We start from the raw sequence: 26,279 nt of genomic DNA, 5'->3' as shown, positions 1-26,279 counted from the left end.
CAGGGTCTGGTCTTTCCCCAACTCTCTCTCTTTTAATGAGGTTTTATCCTAAATATGTGAGGCTCAGAATGCCTCGTGCCCTGGCAGCAGGGGACACAGTAAGGCACCAGCCAGGCAAAAATCAAACGTAAAATTGGATCGGTCATTAGCATTAATCTTTGCTTGCTAATTAATGAAATGGAGAACAAGAGCAGGCAGTGGCTTTGCTTACCTGTATTTCTTAAAGGACAGCCCCATATGCTGCTTCATCTGCTGGAGGCCGTGGTAGTCGGTGTAGATCAGGTCGAAAGGCAGAGGACTGGTCAAGGGGCAGTTCCCCCGTCCTGGAGGCACCCCTAAGTGACTGGGGAGAAGCAGGAGGATCAGCCCCCAGCACCACCAAAGGCCTGCAGCACAAACACTCCTTTCCCTGCTGAGCAGGAGCCATCCAACAGCTGCTCTTTGATGCAGGGGAACGCAGATGGTTCTCCTCGCTCCGGTTTTTATTTCCCAGGCCAAAGATCTGGAGAGTTCTGGTCCCTCCCCATCTTTGCACCTGCTCCAGCTGAGTTCCTGCTCCTCCCAGATGGACTGTGAGGCACAGCATTCCCAGCCAGGGCTCACCAGCATCCCAGTCACCACACACCCTCCCTTGGACCTCTCCTGTTGAAGACACCAGATTTCGTTTGCTTTCATTGCAGTCACACCAGTGACAGACTTGTAAAGCCACATCTTTCCTCTCCTCTCTGCCTGCAAGGCTCCCAGCTGAGCCTAAAGCTCCCTGTTCCCAGCTCTACATCCCTCCCAGCACACCCTGGAATGTTTTCTTATTCCAGTCCTTACCCACCACATCCCAAAGCACTCTCAGCTTCTCCTTGACTCTGCTGGCAATGCTTGTCCTTGGATGTTGGGCACATTTCATTCATATTTCTCACTTTTGGTCCCATCTATGAAATAATTCCATAAAACAGGGGCAGCTGGGCCCTGGGTCTCACTCAGGGGGTTTCCAGCCAGTTCCTTACAAACAGCCACACTCAGCCCCTCTTCCCTCATCCAGTGGATAAAATGCATTGTGCAAATCCAGACAAACTCGACTGACTGCAATCTCTTTATCAAGACCATCAGTTATCTCACTGCTAGGGTGAGATGTGATTAATCCAGCAAGATACAGGGCTGGTAAACCTGTTGTGTGTCTCCTTCAATTTCCAATTACCTCTGTGAACTGATGAATCCCTCTCTCCAAAGCTGTTCCACCAAGTGTACCACTGATGTCAGCCTGACAGCCCATCTGCTTGTCTGGACCATGTTTCCTCCTTCTCAGAAAAAAAACCCCCCGTGACACCTTCCAGCTTCAGCAGGTTTCTCAAAAATCCATGTTGCTTGTACTTGTGATTTCCCAGTGCCAGTTTGCTCAGGAGCTGATTCACTCTGCAGTTTTAATGCTCTTGTATTTTGTTTTTCCTCCTAAAGATGATAATTCTTCATCCTCATAACTCCACTCACACCCAAAAAGCAGCAGCATCCTCATGGAAAACCAAACTGCTGAGCTGATTTGGTCCACCCAGGCTGTCTCACTCCCACCACGCAGTTGTCCCGTTTTGTTCTCAGTCCTTCCAACAAGGCTGAGGAATTCCTGTTTCATTTCACAAGTCTGAGCTCAGAAATCTCACCCTTAGCTCCTGCCTGCCAGGACGTCTGTCTTTGTTTTCTTCTGGGCTCCTCACTTACTCCAAACCCCTCTTTGGAGATGGGAATTTATCCCAGCCATGCCTGTAGGTATTTTCTTTTCTTTAAGGAATAAAAGTTCTGCTCAGGTTTTACACTCCCAGACTTTGAATCTTTTCTTCTCTTACTGGTTCTCTTAATTTCTCTGCATTTTCCCTTCTGAACCTGAGAATTCCCTTCCCAGCCCTACCTGGGTTTATCTGTTCCTCAGCTGAAGCACAAAAGGACCCACAACCCCACAGTCCATCCTCTGAGGAACACTTCCATAAGGTCCTCACCCCTTGCTGAGCCCTTCAGCATTTCACCTATCAATCCCATGGCTGTTTCCAGAGGAAATCCATGGCTTTCCCATCCAGGGACACAATTATCACAAGGATTTGCCCTCCAGTCTCTCACTAACATCAGAAGGGGCCACACAGAGCCAGCTGACCATAAGAAATATGATAAAGGGCTCTTGGTTGGCTTCTGTCCACACCTCCCTGTTCTTCTGAACCTGATCTGGTGGAAGATGCCCCTGTTCACTGCCAGGGTTTGGACCAGAAGACCTTTAAAAGGTCTCTCTGAACTCAGACTTTTCTATGATTCCTTTCCTATGATTCTGATGTGGTTCCGAGTCCTTGAGCACTGAGCACCAAGATCCAGCCCCATCCCAACCTGACACCGGTGAAGGGTCACCCCAAACTCCTGACCATGCCAGGGACTCCAGAAAATGTGTAAATGTGGAACAACCTCGCTGGCCAAAGCCAGGAAAAAGAGAGAATTTCAATTTAAGATGAAGAGCTGCTTTTGCAGCTGCTTCATTGCTCTTGTCACAAGGAATCTCAGCAGCAGCTCAGGGCGGCCTGGCCGGGGATGCCGCAGGGGGAACAGGTTGCAGTTTTGTCACTTTTATGCACAATTTTACACGACAGGACTGATTGGGAAGATGGCAGGAATGGAAAGGCTCTCACCTCCCACAGCCACCTCGGTACAATAAATAGGGCACCAAGGAGACTCAACCTCCCGGGAAGGCTGAAGGGGAATTTTTAAGCCAGGATTTTGTAGAGATGGAATTCTAAACAACACATTTGCTCACACAATGCTGCTTTTCCCTCAGTCATCAGACAAACAGTGATTTACACCAGCCTGCACTGTGGTGGAACCAATCCATAAACCTTGTATTTAACTAAAAATCCCCAAACCATTACACTGTGCTTGCAGCACACACCATCCTCTAGCTGGTACATGTCACACAAGCCACTGCACTACAAAATAATCTGTAATTTAAGGAAGCCCTAACCAAGCTTGACGAGGGGCTGCAGGAAGCAGCAATTAGTGTAACTCATGCTGAAGCCTCCAGAAAAGTTCCCACAAGTTGGGGAGAGCAGGTCTGACTCTCCCAGCTCCCATCAGCACCGCAATCTGCCACACATCCCCTCTCCAGGTGCTCAGGACTTGCCACATCCATTTATACTCTGTGCCATGGCTACGTGGCTGGAATAGCTCTGAGAGCAGAAGCAGTGGCTTTGAGCAGAACATCTCTTCATTTACCCCCTTTATCCTCCCTAAACACTTTATAACCACTGATTTTAATATTCCACTCATGCAAATCCAGCCTGCACTTCTGAGATGGGGGTGGGGGGAGAATTTTTTTTTTATTCCTCCTTATTTAAACATTCTTTATTCAGGCTTTCATCATTTGCCAGTTAAGTCAACTAATTTTCTACTAAACCCAATTTCACTCATGGTTGGAGTGCAATTTCCCTGATTTTTCCTCGTGCCATGTACTATTAATGGCGCTTGAAATTACGCAAATAAAATTGATGAGCGCAAACGCCGCCTTCGCAGCCCAGGGACCTGCTGTGGAAACCACCCGATGCCAGCCCCTGGGGAAACCTCCCCTCCCAGACCAGCCAAGGGTGGTGACCAGCTCAGCACCTCTGGCTGGCCATCCAGGGGCTCATCCCATCCCCAATCCCAGATCAGAGTGTCGGCTGAGCCCTGGCTTCTCTCCGCGAGGGAGCAGCCGGAGCCGCTCCCATCCAAGCGGATGCCGCGCTCGCCTCTCCGCCAGCTGCCTCCACCAGCTGTGCCTACTCCAGAATAAATCTCCAGCAGCTTCTTGTCCTGCTATTTTCCTCTCAGAGGTACTTTAATCAGCCAGGGGACCATCCCCTCCCTGGGCACAGTGCAGGCGCTCTGGAGTCAGATGATGAGGGGTTATCTTTACATCCCATTGACCTATTTTCAAATTAACCCAACGTTTCTTTCCGCGTTATCGCTCCTGGTGCTGAGAAGTCCAGCACTGAATGGATCTCATGGGCATCTCCTGGCAGCCTGGGCCAATATTCTGTATTATATTTAATTGCATTTTCTCTGCCCACATCTGCTGCCATCAGCAAAGTCTGAGAACGGAGCAGGGATCCTGTCCTCGCTGCTCCCTCACCTTCTCCATGGCTGCGAGCGCCCAGCAGGCACTGGGATGTTATCCAGGGGTGAAAGGTGTCAGAGCCAGGCCTGAGCAGATCCCAGGGGTCTGTGACAACCCCATCACAACCAACAAGTGCAAATCTAAGCCCACAGAATGAACATCCTACTGCCTGCCCTCTGCTCTTCGCCCTGCTGGAATGAGCACTCCCTGGAAAGGAGGATTTCCAAGCAATTTCAACACCTGCAATGGTTTCACTTTTGCAAGGTGCACCTGGACTGTTTCTCTGGTCCATCATTGATCTTGTATGACACAGCCCCATGCAGGGGGGAAGTTCAGTTATCCATTTATTTATTTCCAGGACCTGGAGATGCACAGGATGGTGCCAGAACAAACACTTCTTTGTGGTTGTGGATTCAGCAAACATGAAGGAACTTCCCAGGAAAGGAGAAATCAATACTTGGATTCCTGCAGGGAGCAGCAGAAACTGAGCACTAACATGCTGGTGGTACCTGGGCAGACCCTGAGACTATTCTCCTGCTGTCACAGGAGCTCCAAAAAAAAGAAGAAATTCTTCCTTGTGAGGGAGATGAGGCCCTGGCAGAGGCTGCCCAGAGAAGCTGTGGCTGCTCCATCCAGGGGAGTGCCCAAGGCCAGGTTGGACTCGAGTACCAGGAGCACCTGATGCTCTGTTAAAGGCTGAAGGTTCCTCCCCACCAGTGCAGAGCTGATCAATCCACAGCCTCTCCATGCAGATCCATCAGGATCACACAGATCTGGCCACTTCTGGCTGTTTCCATAAGCAGTTCCTTTCTCTCCCACACAACAGCAGGACTGGTTTTTCCAGCTGGCGAGGGGAGTGAAGCCAGAGCCTGGGCATGGTGCAGGTTTTCATATGAACAGATGCAAGACAGAAAGATGGCTTTTATCTGCCAGGAGACAATTAGAAATGTGCTTTCTGGACGTTGTGTTTCCATCTGAGCTGCCCTTTTTGCAGCCTGAGCACACCTCAGTGAGCATGGAAAGTGCAGGAAAATCACAGCTCTTGCTGTGTGCCAGGCACTGAGAGGAGAGTGGGGGCAGTGGGAGCAGAGCTTCATCCCACCACAGCTCCAAGGCTCCATCCACCCCACCCCAGAGAGGGTGGCTCAGCACCCAAACCACACACTGGCCACAGCAGGGAAAGGGCTGCCAGCACCGGATACAGGCACGTGCTTCAAATCCAGCGCTTTGACAGGACCAGAATTGAGTCCAGAACTTGACACAGGAGCAATTAAGCTCCGGGAACACTTTGTAAAGCCCTGACCCCAAGAGGCATCAAATCCCATTTTCTTCGACTTTCTGTCCTGCTTTATGAGCAGTTAATTTCGAGGGGACCATTGAGAAAAGCACATTTCAGTGCTTTTCTGAAGTCCCCAGCAGCTCACAGCTGTGCAGCCACTTCTCCCCCAGCCTCTCCCTTAGCCCCAGAAAAGCAGTTGGACATGCCAAGATGACCACTCCCATGGCTCAAGGACGAGGGAAGGATCTGGAACTTCCAGGCATTCCCCTTGTGCTGCTTCTCCCAGGGAAAAGGCTGACAGGATCCTTCCTGCCTGACCCCAGAGCACAGGTGCTCCAGAGGAAAAGCCTCAGCTTATTAAAGCTTTTTTTCCGCGGGCACAGCCATTGCTCCAAAGCGCTGCTTGTAATTTTCCAGCATCTACTCATGAGCTGCCTCATTACCAACCCAGCTCAGAGCTTTCAGGCACTTCCCACTCCTCCCCTAGCAAGCAACAACACCAACACTGGCCTGGTTTCTCACCTCCCTGAAAGCACTTTTGGGCTACCAACACAGCACCAGGGGTCTTCAGCAAGATTCAAGTGTTGGCGTTCACATTTGGGATGTTTCTTCCCTCCCTGCTTCAAGACAAGGCTCAAAATGCTGCTGGCTGCCCACCCAGCACAAATCTCAGAGAGAAAACAGCTCCTGGCTCCCCACTCCAGCTGGGCAGTTCATTTTCCTCCTGGGAAGATGCACATAGAAACACTGAATGGTTTTGGGTTGGAAGGGAACAGATAACTCAGTGTTTCACCCCTTGACTCTCCAGAGGCACCAGAAGCAGCTCACAAATTCACTGGGGGTTCAAACGAGAGCAAACACCTGCGCTTAGCTCAGCAACAGGAGAAAAAATAGCCCCTGGTAGGACTCGGCAGTGGAATTCACAGATCTTTACAGTCGGTAGTGGATAAAAGGTAACCCAAATAAACTGGCCCTGGAAAACCGGGGAGGAGCTCCGTGGCTGTGATCTCAGACTTCACAGGGATATTTGGACAGTGCTGAGCTGGGGATGAAGCCGGCAGATTCCCTGAGCTCCCTATCTTTGTTTCAGATTAGCATCGGTCCCTAAAACAAAGGAAGAACCGTTTGACACCCCTGCCCCTCACTGCTGGCCAGGGAGATGTGCCCAGCACACATGGTCACACTCCCAACATGTTTTCACCCCCAGCCCTCCATCACCAGCTTTTTTGATCAGGGCCTTACTTCTCCTCCTTCATATTCCTGATCCTCAGCACTCCTGATCCAATCCAGACCCAATCCATGCACTGCTGCATTGCAATCAATACAGATGCTAATCATGAACAACTCTCAGATAACCGCTGGCTGAAGTGTATGCAGGCAAATCTTCCAGTGATCCCTTGCCAGTGATCAATACATGCAGAAAAATCAGCTCAGAAATTTGGAGAGACAAAAAAAAAACCCCAAAAAACCAACAAATCAGGAGAGAGGTTAATCTTTGCTGAATAATTTATGGACTCCAGTGAAGGCTTTGCTGGGTGGGAGCAGCTACAGCTCCCAGCCATGAAAAGAGCAGGGGTTGCCAAATTAAAATACACAAGGATGGATTCAACGTTTCACACTGCTGGAGTAAAATATCCCCAAACCCACCCCGACACTGCTGCCTGTCCTGCTGCACGGCCAGCAAGAGACACACAGCATGGGAGAGGACAAATTCAGGCCCAGTCTGCAGAGGCACAAAGCTTTGCTGCTTCAGGAGGGTGCAGAAGGCAGGAGGGATAAGGGATCAGAGTGCCCGGGCTGCCGCTTCCCCCGTGACAGGGATTTAGCTTTGCTGCATCCCTGCAGCCCAGCTCCAGCCCTTTGTGCATCTCTGGCTCTCTGCAACCCCTCCCCAAAGCTGTGGCCACAGGTAAAACCCCCTCCAGGCTTTAAGGAAGAGCCCAAGATTAACTCTTAGCACGCCTCAGGACTAATTACACGTGTTCTGCTAAGCCTCCCAGTCACTCCTGGTCAGGCAAAAGCTTTTTCCAGCACTCCTTAGAGGCACCAGCCCAGCAGCAGGAATGTCACTGAGAGATCTGCAGGCACCAGGATTGCTGGCACCACTCGGGCCTCCCCTAGCACAGAACCTCTGTCCCTCGTGACATCCCATTAAACCATCTCTTGATGGGCTGCACCAAGGTGCCAGTGGTGACCCCACAAACGCTGGGCTTGGTCTCCAAAGGGACAGAGGGGACGTGGTTCCATCCCCAGGTCCTGTCTCACCCCAGCCCATCAATATGGAAGTGAGCACTTGGTGTGTGTGTCCAGCATTTGAAACATCACAAAGCCAGGCACAGGACACGTGCTCGGGGAGGTGGGGACATTTTCTGGGACAAAGAGAAGGGCAAGATGTGCAGCCCCAGCCCGGCTCACACACTTCCCATCTCAGCTACAAAGGGGAAGAGATGGCATCCCAAGGAACACATCCAAATCCACGTCCCAAGAGGAGCTCTCATCACTGCCAAGTGACCTGGAAGCTGCCAGGCTTCTGGCAAAGGCAAAATACTACAGGCACAGGGCAGCTGTCACCAGAGTCACTTGCAGAGGAAAACGGGTGCTGCAAAACCACCCCGTGAGACCCCGGCAGCTCCTTCCCCTCCCTGAACAACCACCATGAGGTTTGTCACTAAAAAACACAAACAAGAACCACACAACAGCAACAACATAACCCTCCCAGCCATTAATTCCTTTCATCCTTGAGTACACGGCTATCATTTAGTACATCATTCCCGCCTCTTTGAGGAGATGCTGCCTCTTGCATTAGGACCGGGTTGTTTTTTTTTTTAGTTAATTAGTTAGGAGCTAATTCCATTCATTAATTCGGAATGCTTCAGAGACTGAGTTGGGGTTTTTTGTTGTTTTTATCCAGGATTGTTGGGGTTTTTTCACTCCCTTTTCAGCATGGCTCATTATGTGGCCAGCGCTGGCTTAGCATCTCCCAAAGCCTGCCCAGTCCCCGAAGAAGCTTCAGGCTCTCCTTGATTTCTAAACCATCTAATTTGCAATTTCCCTGGTAGTGCCAGACAGGCAGGCAGGAAGGCAGGCAGGAAGGAAGGAGCCCAGCAGGGAGCATCCCTGGGGAATGGGGTGGGAAAGGGAGTTTTCCCGTGGCCAGCTCCAGGCAGGTGTCAGGGGACACAGGTTATGCTGTGTGCTGGTGATGCTCTGTGTGCTGAAGCCACAGAGCACAGCCCCACTCCAGGTATGTCCACATCAGCTCCATGCAAAGCATCACTCCACACCAGTGCTTCCCACTTTCCTAGGATGTAGAAGGATGAGATCTCTCCCAGCCATGGTGCTGGTGGCACAGTACAGCACCAGCCCTGTCTGAGATGCAGGTGGGCAAAGAGCCTCCCCCAGCCTTTTTGGATCTGGTGCTTCCACCCAAGACCTCAATGCAACCCAGCACCCACCTCTGCAGCTCCTTCAGGGAGACCGTGACCCTCAGGCTGTGTCCCAGCATGAAGAGGGCAGCCAGGATGTCAGCCCACTGCACCATCTCACCCAGAGGGCCTCCCTTCAGCACCCGTGGGCTGAAAACATCCCCCGACTCCTCTGTCAGGAAGCCAATATGGATCAAGATCTGCAGAGACAAGGAGAGGGATCAGCACTGGGGAAAAGGACAATTTGGGTTTTCCAGCCCAGAATGACTTATGGGATGAATTTTTGATTCCCTCCAGCTCCTTGGCAGGCTGTAATTACTCAGGGAGCTCAGTCAGGTGTGCAGACAAATGATCTATGTCCAATTAGCACAGACCCAATGGTCAGAGCTTGGCAGCTCCCTCTGAGTGCCACTCTGTGTCCCAGCGCCTGGCTCGTGTTGTCCACGTCCATCACAGTCTGCACCATGGGCTGGAGCTGGATTTCCCAGCACACAGGGGCCAAAGGAAAAGGCACAACAAAAACACCAACAGGAATGCCAGCAACCTCAGCTTATCCTCAGAGGAGACCTGTCAGGCTCCAATGGAGCTGGACACCATCTCCACCCACCAGGACCCATTTCCAAAATCCACCCCATTGCTCAGCAACACCAACCCTGCCACATCCCAAATGCCTGCGGGGTCATGTCCATGACAGACCACCCCTACAGACCCACACACTTCCATAAACAGGTTTCCTCCCAGCTGGCTCCCATCCCAGCTGTCCCTGGGCTCAGCTTCCCCCTCTGTTCCCTGAGAACCCCCCGTACGTGTTTCTGGTCCCGCTGCCGTCCCGCCAGCTTCTGCTCGAGGCGCCGCGCCGCCCGCAGCCACTGCTGGGCCAGGTGCCGGATCCTCTTCTTCATGAAGCTCAGGGACTCCTTGCCCGTGCCGATGAGCTCCAGCAGGCGAGCCAGGTCCCTCCGGAAAGCTGCCTAGGGAAGGAGCACGCTCTGCACGGTGAGTGTAGGGAAAGCGGCCGGCAGAGGAGCCCCTGGGCTGTCCCGCGGCCTGGCAGAGGTGATCTGAGTCCTTCCTGCTCCCCTGGAGCCATCACTGCTCCTCCACTTCATGTCCCAAATCCCAGAGGGATCCCACTGCACCGAGGGCTCGTGAGAGCCCGATTCCTCAGGAGAGGAAAGGCAGGGGAGTGTTGGAGTGGGTCCAGAGGGGGCCACAAAAATGATCGGAGGGATGAAGCATCTGTGCTGTGGAGACAGACTGAGGGAGCTGGGGGTGCTCAGCCTGGACAGAGAAGGCTCCAGAGAGATCTTTTTGCAACCTGTCAATACTTACAGGGGCTTATAAAAAGACAAGGTCAGACTTTTTAGCAGGGTCTGTTGCAAGAGGACAAGGAGCGATGGCTTTAAACTAAGAGAGTTGACTCAGACTAGATATAAAGAGGAAACTTTTCATGGTGAGGGTGATAAAACATGAGCACAGGTCACAAAGAGAAGTGGTGGATGCTCCATCCCTTGAAACATTCAAGGCCAGGTCGGGCAGGGCCTGGAACAACCCGTTCTACTGCAAGGTGTCCCTGCCCATAAAGATCCCTTCCAACACCAACCATCCTGTCATTCTGTGAAAAAAAACCACGAGAAGCATCACGGCCCCACTGACACTGATGATTATTTCCAGCAGCCTTGATGCCAATGCCTCCTCCCAAAGCCCGGGGCCCAGCAGGAGCCAGGCTGGGCCCACCTTACCTGCACCCGCAGCGGCGGCGAGGGCACGGCCACCGTCCGGTTTCGCCAGGGCAGGGGGGGACAGAACCACTCGACCTCGCTGAGGTAGATGAGGAAGGAGCACTCGGTGCCGTCCACGCCAAAAAACGCATAGCAGGGGTCAGAGGTCCAGCGGGCCCTCATCCACTGCAAGGGGCAAAGAAACACGTGGGGCTCAGGGAGGAGATGTGCCGGCCCTGCCAGCTGCCACTGCTGTGGAAAACCTCTGATCTCCGTCCCCCTTGTCTGTCTGGGGGATAAAAATGAAGGGCAGAGGGTGGAGAAAGGGCTGCAAACCCAGCCCCTGTGCCACGGGCTGATGTTCACCCCTCGGTGCCTCCAGGGAATGCCGGGCAGAGGAAGAGCCAGCAGGGTTTGCTGGGGACCCCCTGGGTTTCTAGCACTGGTTCCATTCTTCCCTGAGGGCACAGCCATTAATCCCCAGGAGATGATGCACAACAGGGATTTCTTCTGGCTGGCTTTGCTGGGGAGCTGCTGATCTCATCGCCCCTGGAGCAGCAGGGCAAGGACACAGATCTGCCAGCAGTCCCCAGGGATGATTTCACATGGAGGAGAACAACCAGGGACCAGAGCAGCGATTTATCATCCCCCACAAAGGCTCTTGCCAGCCTCTTCCTAATTCAACTACAAAAACAAATCTGCTCAGGGACTGGTTGCTGTGCCCAATCTGTAAAGCACAGCAATCACCAGGAGGGGAGATGGGATTACAGCCTTCCACAATTGCATTACACCCTGAATTTACTCAAATCATGGAAGGAAAGGATGGCTAACACCCATGGAAGAGAAAAATCCAGCCCCCCTCCAATATCATTTTCTTACACCCTTCAACTTCTTCTCAGGGAGACTCAACCCTGCAAAAGAGTGAGCTTGAAGCAGGTTGGGAAGAGGAGGGAAAACGGCGATGCTTTTAATTAGTTGATGTAAATGTGCTCTCTGACAAAGCCATCATGCTCTGGGCCAAGTGCCAGGCTGCATTCTGGTGTGAAGAGCAAGCTGGGTGAGGCAGGACATCCGATTTGAGATGGAGGTGCTGCTCTGGGCAGTGCTGGGCTTGTTCCCCAGACACCAGGGAATGCTCCATATATTCAGAGATGATGTGTCAGAGCTTTCTGCTCACTTTGCTTCTGGCATTAAACACACAAACTGCAGACAGGGAGGGCTGCAGGCAGAGATGCTCTCACAGCTGATTCCACTGCATTCTGTGGCGTCAGTGCTTTGTACCACTCCAGCTAAAGGTACATTTGGGGAGGGAATTATTGGGGGAAAACAACCCCATTTCTGTAGCAAAGGCTGCCAGAAAAGGTTGGACGCCTCCCTTGTGTTTTCTCATCAAAGCACTGCCCTGCTTTGCTTTCCACACCTTTGGCTCTGCTCCTCCTCCATCAATGGGCTGCACCTTTCCAATATTAACAAACATTCTATTCTGGAAAACATCCCATTCCCCATTGCCCTTCCCAGTTTAGCCCCCAGGGCCACTGCTCTGGGCCCTTCCCCTCCCAGCAGCTTCCATCCCAGCCAGAGACCCTCTCCCAGTCAGGGAACCCCAACTCACCTCCACCTTCCCAGCACAGTCGGGGTACTTGGGGTCCCGGGGCACCTCACACTGATCCCTCCTGCCTTCCATCACTGCAGAGAGACAATTTGGGCATGGGGAGAGCTGGGGTGTGACAGAGGAGCAGCTAGAAATGCTGTGAGGAGATTGGGATGGGATGGGATGGGATGGGATGGGATGGGATGGGATGGGATGGGATGGGATGGGATGGGATGGGATGGGATGGGATGGGATGGGATGGGATGGGGCTGGCAGCCCCCAAAGATGTTCATTGATGCCACAGCTGTGCTGGGAGAGAGCCCCATCCCACTGGATGGAGCAGGACATCAAGATGTGAAGCAGCTTCAGGATCCTTCCCAAATCAGAGACAAAACAGAGGAAACCACCCTGCTTCAATGCCAGGAAGGTCTCCCTTCCCTAAATCTCAGCAGGTCCATTTCCAGCACTTCCCTGTGCCCTCTGCCTGGTCCAGACCCCAAGTTCCACCTATCCCCACTCTTGTAAGCAGGCTGCAGGATCTAGGGAAGTACTTGACAAGTTTACGCTGTAAGCTTGATATAAAAGCTGTCCTGCTGAGCTGCTGGAAGAAGACTCAGCCCACAGGGTGAGTTCCAGAATAAGCCATAAAGTGGCTAAAAAGGTATCAGGATCTTTTCTCCTCCCATGGTTGGGTGAATAAAAGCCACCACCCCTCCTCTAAGCCCTCCTTTGCCCATAATTGAAAAGCATGAGGTGCAAGAGGCAGTGGGAGGATCTCCTGCCTCAGCCCCAAGAACCATGCAGCCATGTGGGGAAACATCTGCAGAGCCCAGCTGCCCTCCCAGCAGTGCCACAGTGGGATGGAAATGTCTCTCCTGGTGCTGAATCCCAACCTCTGTGAATTTGGATCCAAACCACCAAATTCTTCTATCCAGGTGCCTGTGCTGGCACCGCTCCTCACCTTTAATTTCACATTTAATTCCCTGGCATTTATTCCTGACAGCCACTCAGATTTGTCACCACTCGTTCCCCCCTGGCAGGCACAAGTTTTCCAAGGGAGGAGCCTCAAGATCAGCCTCCATTTCTGGGACTTTTACCAAATTTGTCATGGTTGGACCTTCCCATGGGCACAGCAAAACACACAGGGGGTTTGGAGTGGGGACCCCAGGGCCACTCACCTTTCCCATTCAGGAGGCTGTTCCGGAGAATCTGATCCACCTTTATTGCAATGTCCGACACGTTTTGAGCTATGGCCTGGATCCTCTCCATCAACCCAGCTGCTGGCTGGAACCTGGGAAAGAAACCAAATTAACCCTGAGAACTTGATGTCTCCCAGTGGTGACACTCAGAGGTGCTCAGAGAGAAATCCATGCTCTTGGAAGCTGCCAGCAGGTTGAACTTAGCTCCAGGGTGAAACATGGGAATGCCTGGTGCAGCATTTAGCAGGCAAAGAAGTCACTTTCTTCCAGGAGTTTTGATTGAAAACCTATTTGAATCAGTATTTTATACATATTCTGCCATTTTTTTGCAGTGTGCTGTTAAACATGGATCCACCTGTGCATTTTACGTGGGGAAAATATTAAACAGACCGCCAAAAAGATGTTTTTTCTTATTTCAGATGTGCTGTGTTTGAAAATCCTCTGCTGTGATTATTTGCCTTGCAGTAGGAAAAAAAATGGAGAAAAAGAATAAAAATGCAGGGAAAAGAAGGTAAAACTGAGGAGGGCTGAGGAGGTTTGTGGGCTTGAAGCAGAGTGATGAAAAACAAACAGGACACCTGGATGCCCTGAGCCAGCCCATCCACCTAAGGTGGGGATCAGTTTGTCCTCCCAAGGAACAAGTGACAAGACAAAACAGCCTCAAGTTGCACCTGGGAAGGTTTAGGTTGGATATCAGGAAAAATTTCTTCACTGAAAGTGAAGCCAGGCATTGGAACAGCCTGCCCAGGGAAGCAGTGGGATCATCATCCCTGGAAGTGTCCCACAGATCCCCAGATGTGTTTCTCAGGGACATGGGCTAGGCAGTGCTGGGTCAATGGTTGGACTTGAGGATATCAGAGGTGTTTTCCAACCTCAGGGATTCTGAGATTCAGGTGGGAGGACTTCCAGGACCCCAGCAGGGAGCTGTGCAGGGACAGGGAGCTGGGGCTGAGGAGGGGATTGCAGCCCCAGCAAAGCCCACAGGGACCTTCCACCAAGGTCAGATCCCAGCAGCTTGCATAGCTGCACGTGCTTCCATGGAATCAAACCTGGAATCAACACTGTCCTGGGTGAACAGCCCCGCTGAACTCATCTAAGGAACACATTTTGTAAACAGAGCCCTGTAAAGAGGCTGGAGGTCACTTAAAACCTGGAATAACCTGGAAAAGGGCAAAGAGAACTCCATCCATCAGCAGTGGAGCCCTGCCACTCCAATGCCTCCCCTGCCACTTCCACCACAAACAGCCACCACGTCTCCAGGAGTTATCCCAGTAAATAATTTCCCCTCCTGCAGCGTTGGGGTGGTAAGTTTTCCCTCCCGCTGCCGCTGAGGTCATTTTAATACAAGGGAATGTCACATGCAGTGAGCAAAACCAAAAGGGCTACCTTGAATACTCGTGGCACAAAAAATATGTGCTGATGTCAGGTCCTTCGTGGTGAAGTTTTATGTTTGTTCTCCAGCAGATCAGTGAACCTGAAGGCTGGGATTTAAAGTACCTCTGTCCTCAAGGCTAAAAAAATCCTGGTTTTATGAACCGACACTGCTTCGGCTGTTGATTTAAAGTCCATTTGCCAGCAGCGAGCAGCCCACATTTTTCCTTCTGGCATGGTTTACGACCATCAATATTCAGGCTGCATATCTCTACAGGGAGCCACTGATCTTGGGCTTTTAAGAAATAATAATTAAATGCAGAGGACACCATTGCCCCCGAGTCACTACCAACCTTTGCAGAGAATAAACCCCAGGTATCCTGCTGTAACTGCTGCAGCAGGGAGGCTGCTCATGAGGCCCTGGGAAAATATGGGCACAAAAATAACCTGAGATAAGCTTTGCTTGTCAGCATGGCTCCGAGGAGATAAAATTGTCCTGGTCTGAAAGCTCTCAAACCCCCATTTCTGCAACCATTTTTCCACCAGCAAGCAGCCATCAGACCCTACAGGTGATGCAGAGGCACTCAGTAAACACCTGGGATGGGCAATTTAGGAGAAAATATCACATGGATGCAGTGAATTTAGAGCCAGTGAGCCCAAACTCCTGTTTCAACAGGAAAGGATGTGAAGATGCTCTCCAGGTTTCTCCATCACTCATGGCAAGGAGAGAGGATGGGCACAGCCACAACAGCACTGCTCTCGCCCTTCAGATTAGCTCACAGTCTGGCTTCTGCCTCTTCCCAGAAGGTATCATGGTCCTCACTTGCTCCCAAACACAAGGAACCAGGTGAGCCTCAAAAATCAACAGCAGCCTCAGTCCCCACCTCCTCACTGATGACCTCCAGACCTCAGCTCAGCCAGGGCTGAGCACTGGGCAGCCACAAAAACTCTCAAACAAAAATCAGGATCGTTGTCCTAAATAAATGTTTTTTTTCCAGCTCAGCCTTGTCCTGCCTGGCAGCCACAGTGCTGGGTGATGGAGCTGGCCCAGGCTCTGTGCCAGCTTGCCCAGCTCTTGTGAAGCTACAACTGCTTCCCAAACACAAAGATTTCAACTCAAATCCCTTAGATGCAAAATGTATTTCTGAGCATCACACTCCAGTCCCCCAAACAAGCCAGGCATCGCATGAGCATCACAAGGCTTTCCCCAAAACACAGGATTACTCGAAAATGGCACTAAAAATATCCACCATGACTCTTGGAACATACGAGAGGGGAAAGAGAAAGGTAGAAAAGTCTCTTTGAAACACAGAACCAGGCTCAGATCTTCCCATGCTCCTCACCCTTGCATGTCAAACTGGCTGCCTGCAAACCCTGGTGACTCTGAGTGAGGGATTTCACAGCTGGGGAGAAGAGCCACGCTCCCAGAGCACTGCCAGGTCCCAGTGTTTGTATCTGCTGGGTAACAAGGCCATCACAGGAGCAGCAAATTTCCTGTAAGGCATTAAAGAGGTGACAAGCAGGTTAAGCATAAGTTACATTAACTATCAGCACAGCGATTTGTCACCCAGGCAGGGGATGAGAAAATAAGGCATTTAAAGGTGTATCTCCAATGTGAAAAGGTTCTGTGTGCCTCGTAGGAGGTTGATGCCTTGTTGTTAGTAACTGGAGACACCAGAGGGACAAGGTAAGTGGTTTATTCTGCTCAACAACATCTCAGCAGAGCAGGAATATCCCACCAGGTGGTCGTATCCAAGCCAGGATGCCAGCACAGCCCTTGCCAGCCCAGCAGGAAAAAAAATCTCCTTTCTTCCAGCACCACCACTGCCCAGGGAGCAGCTTTTTGCCTTTTCCCTTTTCGCTTTTTAAATTTTTCCATAGCGACATGCTAAATGCCACCAAAATATGCTGGCACTGTGCCAGCTATTGAAACTCTACTAAATTACCACAGCTTTTCTAGAACAATTTTTTCCCTGGGACCTTAAAACCGTTTACTACAGCAAATACAGTACTTTTACTCCTAACCATCAATATAGATTTCATCTTTATTATTTTCAGATTTATATTTCCCCCTGTTGATTAAGATTCAGATCACACCGTGCCTTATAATGCTCTGTATACAGTATTCATCTCCTTTCAGAAACTGCTATTAAGATGTATCTTTCCCCACTGACAGATCATTTGCCATAGAATATAGCTGGAGGTTGGGTTTTCTGTCACTTTTTTATGCATTAATTTGGTTCCCTTCACTTTGCTCTTGTCCCCAACTCCGCAGCACCAGCTCGGATTCAGCCTGTTTATCCCTTTACAAGCCACTGTATTTTTATTGCCTTTTATAAAAGTGGCATTATGAAAAGATGAATCTCTTTCTCTTTGTGTGTTGTCTTCATAATACAAGCCCTAAACATATTTGCTTGCTCATCCGATATTTCTTGCTATTAACTTGTGAAAGCCATGGCTTTGGGAAGACCAATACAGATGGAGAAAAGCAGATGTTCTGAAGATAATACATCAACAAATTCAGCATTTGCACAGAGCAGTTTACCAAAGGATTTCCACTTGCTCACATCCAGTGTCTGTGCTGCCATTTGCCTCTTCAAATATTTTTTTAAGTTTTTGCCCAAAGGCCCAAAGCAGGGCAGAAAGCAGCAGGGCTGGTGCTGAGCTCTCACTGCTTCACTGCTCTGGGGACACAAATCACATCCATCCCCACAACAGCCAGGACAGGGAGCTGAAATCTCACAGGCAGCACTGATGGCCAAGGGAAAAGGATCTTTCCAGGCCTCCTGGTTCCTGCTGCAGCTTGTGAGGTGTTGCCTGTTGAAACAGCTGGGATATCCCCAGGAGAAATGAGCCCAAGGGCATCTCCAGTGGGTCACCCTGAGGGCTCAGGCTGCTCTTCCTGTCCATCCATCTGTCCCTTGGAAAACACTCAGAGTCACCCAACTCTGTGAAGTCACCAACTCGGGGCCTGGAAAACTGAGGGGTCCCAGGGGTGTGGGTAGAAGCCCTCATCCAAGTGCTGGATAACTAAAAAAAGTCATTTAAATGTCCAAGAAGATGGAGGAATTAAAAGCTTTGCTCCACTAACATAAGAGAATGCAAGTAAAACTCATCCATGCTGGAGCAGCAAACATTTCTGGGAGATCCATGCCGTTGTGTGTATCTCCACATCCTCTCTGAGATGGCTTGTACCCAAAACTCCAGAAGCCAGAGCTGCCCATGTGGGAGAGGGCAGGACACAGACCCAGGGGGTTATTGGGTGGCTGATGCTCTAAAATTTGTGTCACAGTCCCTTGATACCGATGACCCCAGCACAGGAGGTGCAGCAGGAGAGGCCGGGGGCAGGTACCCTGCTCAGGAGGTTGGGCTGTGCAGTTCATGTTTATTGGCCTTGTAATCCTGGATTTAATCCTCATGGCTCCAGTGCTGTTCCCCTGAGCTGGGATGAGCAGCCAGGGCTGGGACTGAGCTGCTGGTCCCTGTGGTGGGAGGGCAGCACAGCCCCTGCTGGGATGGGAAGCGCAGGGAGTGTTCCACATCCTGCCCCACTTGGGAAAGGCTCAGGCCCCCAGGGAGCAGAGCAAAAGCCCAAAGCTCTGCTTATGATCACTTTGGCAGAAACTCAGAGTAGCATTAGAGGGAAAGGAGTGCAGGGGCTGAGGCACAGTTCTCTCTGCTTTGCTCCCCCTGGACGGGGCTCTGCCAGGTAGCTCAGATCCTCGGTGCCTTTCCTGACAAGGACAAGGATGTGGCACCCGGCTTTGCACATGTGAGAAGGCCCATACCACAGAGAAGTGGGTTTATTCTTCACAGTCTGCTCCTGACAGTCAGCTGGATGAGAAATTAAAATTAAATTAAAATATTTTTTAAAAAATCAGAGGATTGGTTTGCTCCCAGTGCAATTTCTGGTGTTTCTGTACATCTCAATGTTTTCCACCTCAGGGTGACACAAACAGCTCTGCCTCCCCTCCACAAACACCTGAGTAAAGACCCAAGTTCACTCTGACCATGTTTGTGCTCACCCTGGGGACATATTCCAGAGAACATGGCTTGGGATGGGAGCATTCCTTGGAAACTCATTTGAAGCAAATTCCAGATGATGCATGGGCAGAGCCCTGATTGAACTGCTCCAACACCAAGTTACATAATAAATCACATAATAAATATGGGAGCATTTAACTCACTAAACTACTTCCATTTATTTCCATTTCAGTTGATTGTGGGTGATATTTCTCACACAAATGCTTTTCTAAGAGATCCTGAGCTAACCCAAAGGCCACGGCTGCACACCCCAGGGGAGGACACTGACATTTCAGTGAGCTGGCAATAAACTTCATGAAAAAAATGATGAACAGCAGCTTTCCAACCAAACCCTGTAGCTCACCAGCATGGCCAGCAAAGTATAACCAGCACCATTAATTAAAATATTTTATTAGTGCTATAAAATGCTTTGAGATCTTCCCCAAGCAGAACACGAAGCTGAAGCCACAAGCCCAAACTTTCATTTTCCTCCTGACCCTCAGAGCAGAACTGGGCTGAGCCACAGGCCCAGGCAGCTGTGGGTTTATTTATGGGAACAAAAGAGATCATGAAAAGGAGGGTTACAGGATCACCACTTTGTTGGGGCATAAATCAGATATATTTATCTACAGGCTTGAGTAGCCTGATGCAGGCTGGGAGGAACCACCTTCAGTGAGCTGGGAAGGCACTGCCAGCCTCACAGTCTTGACTAAGAGGGACCTGCCTAAAAGTGAGACCAAAACCACCAGTTTTGATCACAATCCTTGGGGCAGAGGATCCCCTGGGGCAAGATACATTCCTCAGCCCCCATTTCCTTTGCCAGCTGTGTGTTTGGTGGTCATGCTCTGTTTAATTTGAGCAGGGGTATTTTGGCAGCCTGTGTTTCCACTGCCAGCACTATACCCTCCCCAGACGCCCCTTTCCATCATGTCCATTCCCACCTGAGCCCATCCCTCTGTTTGCTCCCAGCTGCTCCAAAATCAGGAAACCTGATGGAGGTTAACAGGCTCTGATTTTGCTTGGAGGGTAAAACAGACACACAGGTTGGGTAAAGGCAGCCCCATGCCACCAGGGCCCCAGCACTGGTCCTGTACAGCCAGCCAAGCCAAAACCAACCACGGCACAAAACCACCAGGGACTGCACATTCAGCAAGAAGCCTCATTTGCCAGCCTTATCACATTTATTTGTGATAAAGGAGCCCTCGGTGTGTCAATGCTTCGGCATGACATAAAATAAAAAATTCAATATCATGAATAAAAAAATAAATTAAAATAAAATAAACAGAAGGCAAAGCCTGCTGCAGAATTAGGTTCAGCAAATTGAGCAGGAGCTGCTGGGGGAGGTACAAGGCTGGGAGCAGGAGGGGAGGGTGTGAGAGACCTGGGCATACCTTGGCACCTATCACCGTGCTGGTGATGCCCAGCACCATTGGGCTGTGGGGCTCTTCCATGAGGTCACAGCCCTTCTGGAAATGTGGGACGCATGGATGGACCCTGCTCATCTGCTAGCAGCACACAGCCACCTCCCTGCTGTGTCTTAGAGAGAAAAGCAATTTATCTCAGCTGCCCAGGCCTGAATTCCCCCGTTTATGTCCTCTCTTGATCCTAATGGGGACTCCAGACATGCAGGGAGTCTCTATACTGTGCCCATCCCCTCCAAGTAACACTGAAATCATCCAGGGCCAGGCTGGAGACATCCTCAGGAGCTGGCAAGAAACATCTCATCACCTCTCCCTGGATGGGCTGTGGGACCTGGGAGGAAGGTGAGCACTGGGGAGGAAGGCTCCTGTCTCCTGATGCACCCCTGCTCTTGCAGAACAACACCCAGCAAAGCCAGGCTGGACCACAAGATGGGTCTTACCTTCCCTGGGTGCTCTGAGCAGCTCTCACCCCCTCCCCTTGCTGCAGCCCCTCAGTTTGCTGAGGAGATGGGGAGGGAATGCACAGAGGGGTCCGAGACTGCTCCAGGCTCACCTGGGCAGCAGGAGACCACAGCATCTGGCAGTGATTTCACTGCAGCCAGCTCACCACCAGCAACAATTCAGGAATTAATAGAGCCAGGCTGGCAGGATGCAGGAACATCATCCATTTAGTGTCATATTGCGAGACTTTTAATTACTGGGGGAATATGGAGTCATGTAATGATTACAAGAACAAATACTTAAAGTGTGTGGAAATTAACTGAGCCTTGGCAGTAATTAAGCTTGAAGATTAATCAGTCCTTAGCAAATAACACCCTTTGCAGGCTAACCACCATGTAGGGGAGAGGGATGACCAGGGATGCCAGTGCTGCAGACCCCAGCCTCCCCCTCTGCCATGTCCCTGTGGGATGGGGTGGGCAGGGGCAGCCCAGCTCCTGGAAAAGGGCTTCTCCAAACCCCAACACTGCTGGGTTACGGTGCCAGCTTGGGTCAGCCGCTTCAGACCCCTCCTCCCCTCCCTCCCTCCCAAGCGCTTCCCAGAGAGAGATCAACACTCCCCCTGCAAACTGATGTTTCCCTTGCCCAGTAAACAGCTCTCCAGGAGGCTTCCATAAGTGCTCCTAATTTCCTTTCCCTCTGATGATTTACGAGGGTTGCATTCAATTAACAGCAGTATTGATTTTCCCGCAGCTGACTGGCAGGCTGCTCGCCCTCGTTAGGGAATCCATCCTTCCCTTCCCAGCATGGGCAGGATGCAGACAGAAGGGAGCCCAGGCAAGGCTGGAGAAGGGAGCAGCAACACCTGGGGCTCACAGGTGCAGCCTGTGTCCTTATCCCAGTGTGTGACATCCCACACAACTGTTGGGCAGCTCTTCTAAGGGGGAGAAAGTTGGAGTGGGACATTTGGGATTTCCAAGAGTTTTATCTAAAGCAAGGGGCCAGAAATGGAGGCATCTGTGGAATATTCAGTCAGACAGCCCTTAACGGAGCAAGATTTTGGAGCAATGTTCAGCTTGGAAGGCTGGGAGGCTTTCCAAGGCAGGTCATTAATTCCACCCTGTATATACAGACTTTTCCTTGCACTTTCCAAGGGGTAAAGCCACCCTGAGCCTCTGCTGGAGTTGTACAGTGCTCACAGGTTATTCCATAAAGCTCAGCAAAGCCTTCACCTCCTTCCTCTCAGCTGGGGCTCTGCAAAACCCAGCCCACCTGATTCCATTGGAGATCCAGCCTTAAGCAGGAGAGGACTTTGTAAAAACAAGCATTAATCCACTTTTGGGCAACTGGAACCGCAAAGCCCACGCTGGCAGCTGTGCTGAGCGGGAAGAAGACGAAGGCAGCAGCCGTGCCAAGCAGGGACGCTTTGAAGACTAAAATCCCTTTGAAATTAACACCCTTTAATTGTATTATCTTTCCCTGACAGCCTCAAGTCGGTCACTGGTGATCAAAGAGACAGAGACAGGGAGGGAAGGAGACAAGCCCTTGGAGGAATCCCGGGATCCTAACGAGGAGCAGCACTCGGGGGTTTCTGTGGGGCTGATCCAGGCCCAGGAGCCATTGCTGGGTCCCAGTGCAGCTGGAGGTGCCCAATCCCCCCTCAGAACAGGGGTCCCCAGGACTGCAGCTGGTTACCCTCAGAGGGACAAGGACCTCAGCAACCAGACTCCACAGGGTTTCACATCAGCTGCTTTTGGATTCCTCCTGGGATGCTCAGCTCAGCTCCAGAGAGCACCCAAAGCTGTGGGATCAGCACAGAGCCAGGCTCTGCTCAGAGCAGACAGCTCTGTACCCCTCCCAGCTGCCTCACACACCCCTCAAAGGGCAGCAGGGACCAGGACGAGCCAAGAAATGTCACTCTGGATGAGGCAGCACGTGTGGCAGCAGAGGTGGAGCCACTCAAACCTGCTGAGACCCAGAAGAGCTGTAACACTTCCAACACATCCACATCCCCTCTGGCCACAGCCCTCAGCCAGACCCAGGGCTGCAGAGAAGGAAGGGAGCACTCAGGAAATGCTTCCCAAGTGTTGGCAAATGCTGCCAGTGCTTCATTAGGGACTTTTCATTAGGGACATTTGTCACGGTGAAATCCCACCCACAAGAAACTCCCCCGTGGTGGCTGCTTCACCTGGAGATGCTCTGCCCCATGAGCAGATCTTCAGAGGCCAGGTGAGAACAAGGAGAGGAGACAGACAGGGTTGGATGCAGAATCAAGTGAAGAGAATTGATTTCTCTTTAGGGGTGATTTATAAGGAGCAAAAGGTGATAAACCCATTGCCCCTGACTTTCCATTCCTGAAAATTAAGACATCTGTAATCTCAACCACTCAGGCCCATCTGAGCACACACACAAAACCTGAGGCTCTTTTGATGTGGGTCCATCAGCTCCCATCCTCTCTGGTCTCTCCAAGTGATGGTCTCAGAGTCATCACTCACACAGCAGATCTGAAACACCAAATCCTCATCTGCAGCCACTGCTGCCAGCCCACAGAAAAGCTTTCATCTCTTGGCTCCTGGTGTAGAGAAACAGCCACCACCTGAAATCACTGGTTCTTTTAACACAAGATCGGCCAAGAAAATCACTAAATGTGAGCAAGGGTCTTCCAGTGGCTGGCTGTAACAATCCTGTCCACTCCTCTCTGGGATTATTGGTGATCTCATTCTCTTGGGTATCAGCCAACCTCAGAACAACAAAATCCCCAGCACCTACCATGGCTGAGGCAAATTATATTTTCTCAGTGCTGGAAATGATGCTACATAAAAGGCAGGACCACGCACTCCACGGCTGCCTGTGCAGCTCTAACTCAGGTGTGCAGGTACTGTGGCAGAGCTCAGCCTTTAATTACAGGCTCACTTACTCTGTTTTCCATTACAGGCACAAAAGAGGCTCGTGAGGAAAGCAAGGCAGAGGGATGGAAATGCTGATGGGAACAGGGAAAAGCACAGTGATGGCAGGAGGTGGAGGTGGGAATGTTATGTGGATCCACAGCTCCTGTGCTGTCAGCACAGAACAGGGCAGGGGTGACCCCTGCATGTCACATCCCTGCCATCCACCTCTCCTGTGTCACCCGAGGCTCCACCTGAGCAAAATCCACACTGGCATCTTTTCCACACTGCCAAGTTTGTCTCAACTGTGGTTTTTCATCCCTGCCCCCCCATCACCGGTTACTATTTGTGCAGCTCTTGGCCTGGCACTCAAATTAGTATCAATGGATGTTCAAAGGCTCCCAGAGCACAGGGAAATGTCTCTCTAGCTAATCAGTGTGCCACGACAGGAAGGTTTGATGGCATCTCTCCTGCTGCCAGCTGAGATGTGCATCACAGGGAGCCAGGGCATCATTTTAAGCCCTTCTGCACATTTTAAACCTTGCTCAATTCCAAGGCTGAGCACATCAGCCCTGGATTCCAAACAACCACCAGCTCCACGGGAGGAGTACAGGGACAGAGCAAGTGTCCTGAGCTCAGGGAGCACATCCCACACACACCAGGTGCTGCTCCAGCCCTCGGCAAGTCCCACCTCCAGCTGCACCACAGCACAGCAGTGCAGACACTGCCACACTTGCAGCTGCTTCAGGAAATCATGGAATCATAGAATAGCCCAAGTTAGAAGAGACCCATAAGGATCACTGAGTCCAACTCCTGGCCCTGCACAGGACAGCCCCAAAAATCACAGTGTTCCTGAGAGCATAGTGGAAATTCTTCTTGATCTCTAGCAAGCATGGGGTTGTGACCACTAATCCTAAAAATCACAGTCAGTTCAGAAATCCCAAAAGAAAAGGTTCCAGACATGGCAAATGAGACTAAAAAAGATCTCCCCAAGCCCCATGTCCCACTGAGCCCCACCACCCTCACAGAGCAGCTCAGCACGTTGGGGTGTTCCGCTCCTGCAAAGCCCCCACACCCAGCACTGCTCCACAGGGTCTGACTGACCTGTCCAGAGGGAATCGTGCTTCATCCCCTTTGTGGAAGTCAGTGCTGTTCTCCAGCCTGGCCAGGATGTCCATCCTCTTCATCAGCACCTCCAGCATGTCGCTCATCCTCCGCAGCAGCCCTCGGGACTCCAGCGCGCCCATCACTGCGGCACACAGAGAGCAGCTGAGACACGGCCACGGCTGCCACTGACAGACCCCACCCCTGGCACCCCCTGCCCACGGCTCCAGCCCCACAGCTGCCCGTGCTCCTGTGCTCCCCAGCCCCACGGGTGGGCTCGGTGCTGTATGGACCATCTCGGTGTCCCCTCTGCCCCACAGCCCCATCATCCTGCCCGAGCAGGGTAAATCCCTGCCCAAATCCACTTGGGCTCCTCCAGCTCAGGACAGCCAGTGGTTATTTCAGCCCTGGATCCAGCCCCCTCACTGGGCATGAGCTCCTGGTTTATCCACCTGATCCAGCCTGTCCTGTGGGCTTATGGTAAACTGACTTTATTCCCAACCAAACAGCCTTTCATTTGGCACTTTTCACTGTCCACCTAGCCCAGCATCCTGCCTTTGACAGCAGCCTGCAGGGGATGCTGAAGGAAAAACATGGGAAACTAATCAAAGAGGTGGTCCTCCCCCACCACATCCTCCCAGCAGCACCGGATTTTCCTGTTACAGAAAAGAAGAAATTTTCTGCCTAAATCTGCAATGGGATGGGTGACCCAGCACTGGAAATAGCTCAAGTGCTGCATCTCAGAAACCACTCCCAGCAGGAAAGGCCCCCAGTTCCCAGCCCTGTTTAACACTGTTTCCTGTGGGTTTGCATGGCACTGACCTGCTGCCACATGGAAAGCACAGGGGGATCCAGGAGCTCCTGGCTCCCAGCTTGATTTGCCATCTAGTGACAGGCAGCCTGAGCCCAGAGCCAGGGAACAGAAAATAAAGCTCCTGTTTCATCTCAGCTCGGCTCATTTCACGTTGGTAATAACTTAATCAGTGCATAATCCCCTGAACCTCTCCCGTTTAGCTTATCTCTGCCATTCCACTCACATATGCTTTCCAAGAGGCAGCACATATTTAATCCAGGGAGCAGCAGGAGCCAGGGGGGCAGCACTGGGAAGGAAAGCAGCTGCTGGAAGTCGTGGGGGCCATCAGGAGGCTACCAGGTGGTCATCAGGAGGCTATCAGGTGGCTATCAGGGTTTAGGGACACCTCATGTACCTCCAAACAGATGCACAACCAGTCTTGCAAAGCCAGAGGGAGTTTGGGCTCCCCTATCCTGGCACAGCCAGGGCAGTGGGATGGATCAGGGCAGCCCAATGGAATTGTGTGCCAGGGACAGCCCTGGCATGGGCTTCTCCTCACCTCGGGAGCTGAGTAGGTGAAACAGCAGAGAGGCCTCAGTGTGGGGTCTGGGTGGTTTGGGTGTTCATACAAGAGCGGGGTATGGCCATGGGGGGATCAGGGCACCGTGACAGCTCCTGCTGCTGCATCCATTCCATCCCCACTGCCCCAGGAATTCACCCACTCTTCAGCCACAGCTCCCAGGGGTTGGGAAAGTTGCTTCCCAGGGAAGGCTGCACTGGCACTGCAGCTGAACTGGAGGCCCCAGCCCCTCACACTCCTCGGCCAGGCTCTCGCCCCGGCGGGCGCTGGGATAACATCGGATCACTGCGGCTCTGTCAGACACATGGCACACGAGCACAGGGTTATGAGCAAAC

The 26,279-nt window shown here is 51.6% G+C and overlaps 1 protein-coding gene across 4 annotated transcripts in view; it reads right to left on the bottom strand.

Moving 5' to 3' along the window:
- MGAT5B (alpha-1,6-mannosylglycoprotein 6-beta-N-acetylglucosaminyltransferase B) overlaps nucleotides 1–26,279 on the bottom strand; it is a 65,779-nt gene that overhangs the window by 15,469 nt on the left and 24,031 nt on the right. For all 4 annotated transcript variants that reach the window (XM_005526803.3, XM_088065512.1, XM_088065513.1 and 1 more), the window contains 7 exons: nucleotides 24,572–24,716; nucleotides 13,309–13,421; nucleotides 12,152–12,225; nucleotides 10,561–10,725; nucleotides 9,625–9,789; nucleotides 8,849–9,018; nucleotides 212–343 (listed from right to left, as the gene is read on the bottom strand). In XM_005526803.3, the coding sequence (XP_005526860.2) occupies nucleotides 212–343; nucleotides 8,849–9,018; nucleotides 9,625–9,789; nucleotides 10,561–10,725; nucleotides 12,152–12,225; nucleotides 13,309–13,421; nucleotides 24,572–24,716 (964 nt within the window). The remainder of the gene's footprint in view (nucleotides 1–211; nucleotides 344–8,848; nucleotides 9,019–9,624; nucleotides 9,790–10,560; nucleotides 10,726–12,151; nucleotides 12,226–13,308; nucleotides 13,422–24,571; nucleotides 24,717–26,279) is intronic.

This window comes from Pseudopodoces humilis, chromosome 21 (assembly GCF_049639895.1).
Source record: "Pseudopodoces humilis isolate 2021_Gansu_Grassland_sample_001 chromosome 21, ASM4963989v1, whole genome shotgun sequence".
Classification (NCBI taxonomy): domain Eukaryota; kingdom Metazoa; phylum Chordata; class Aves; order Passeriformes; family Paridae; genus Pseudopodoces; species Pseudopodoces humilis.
The sequence above is the reverse complement of the archived record's forward strand: the minus strand, read 5'-3'. Positions and strand labels throughout refer to the sequence as shown.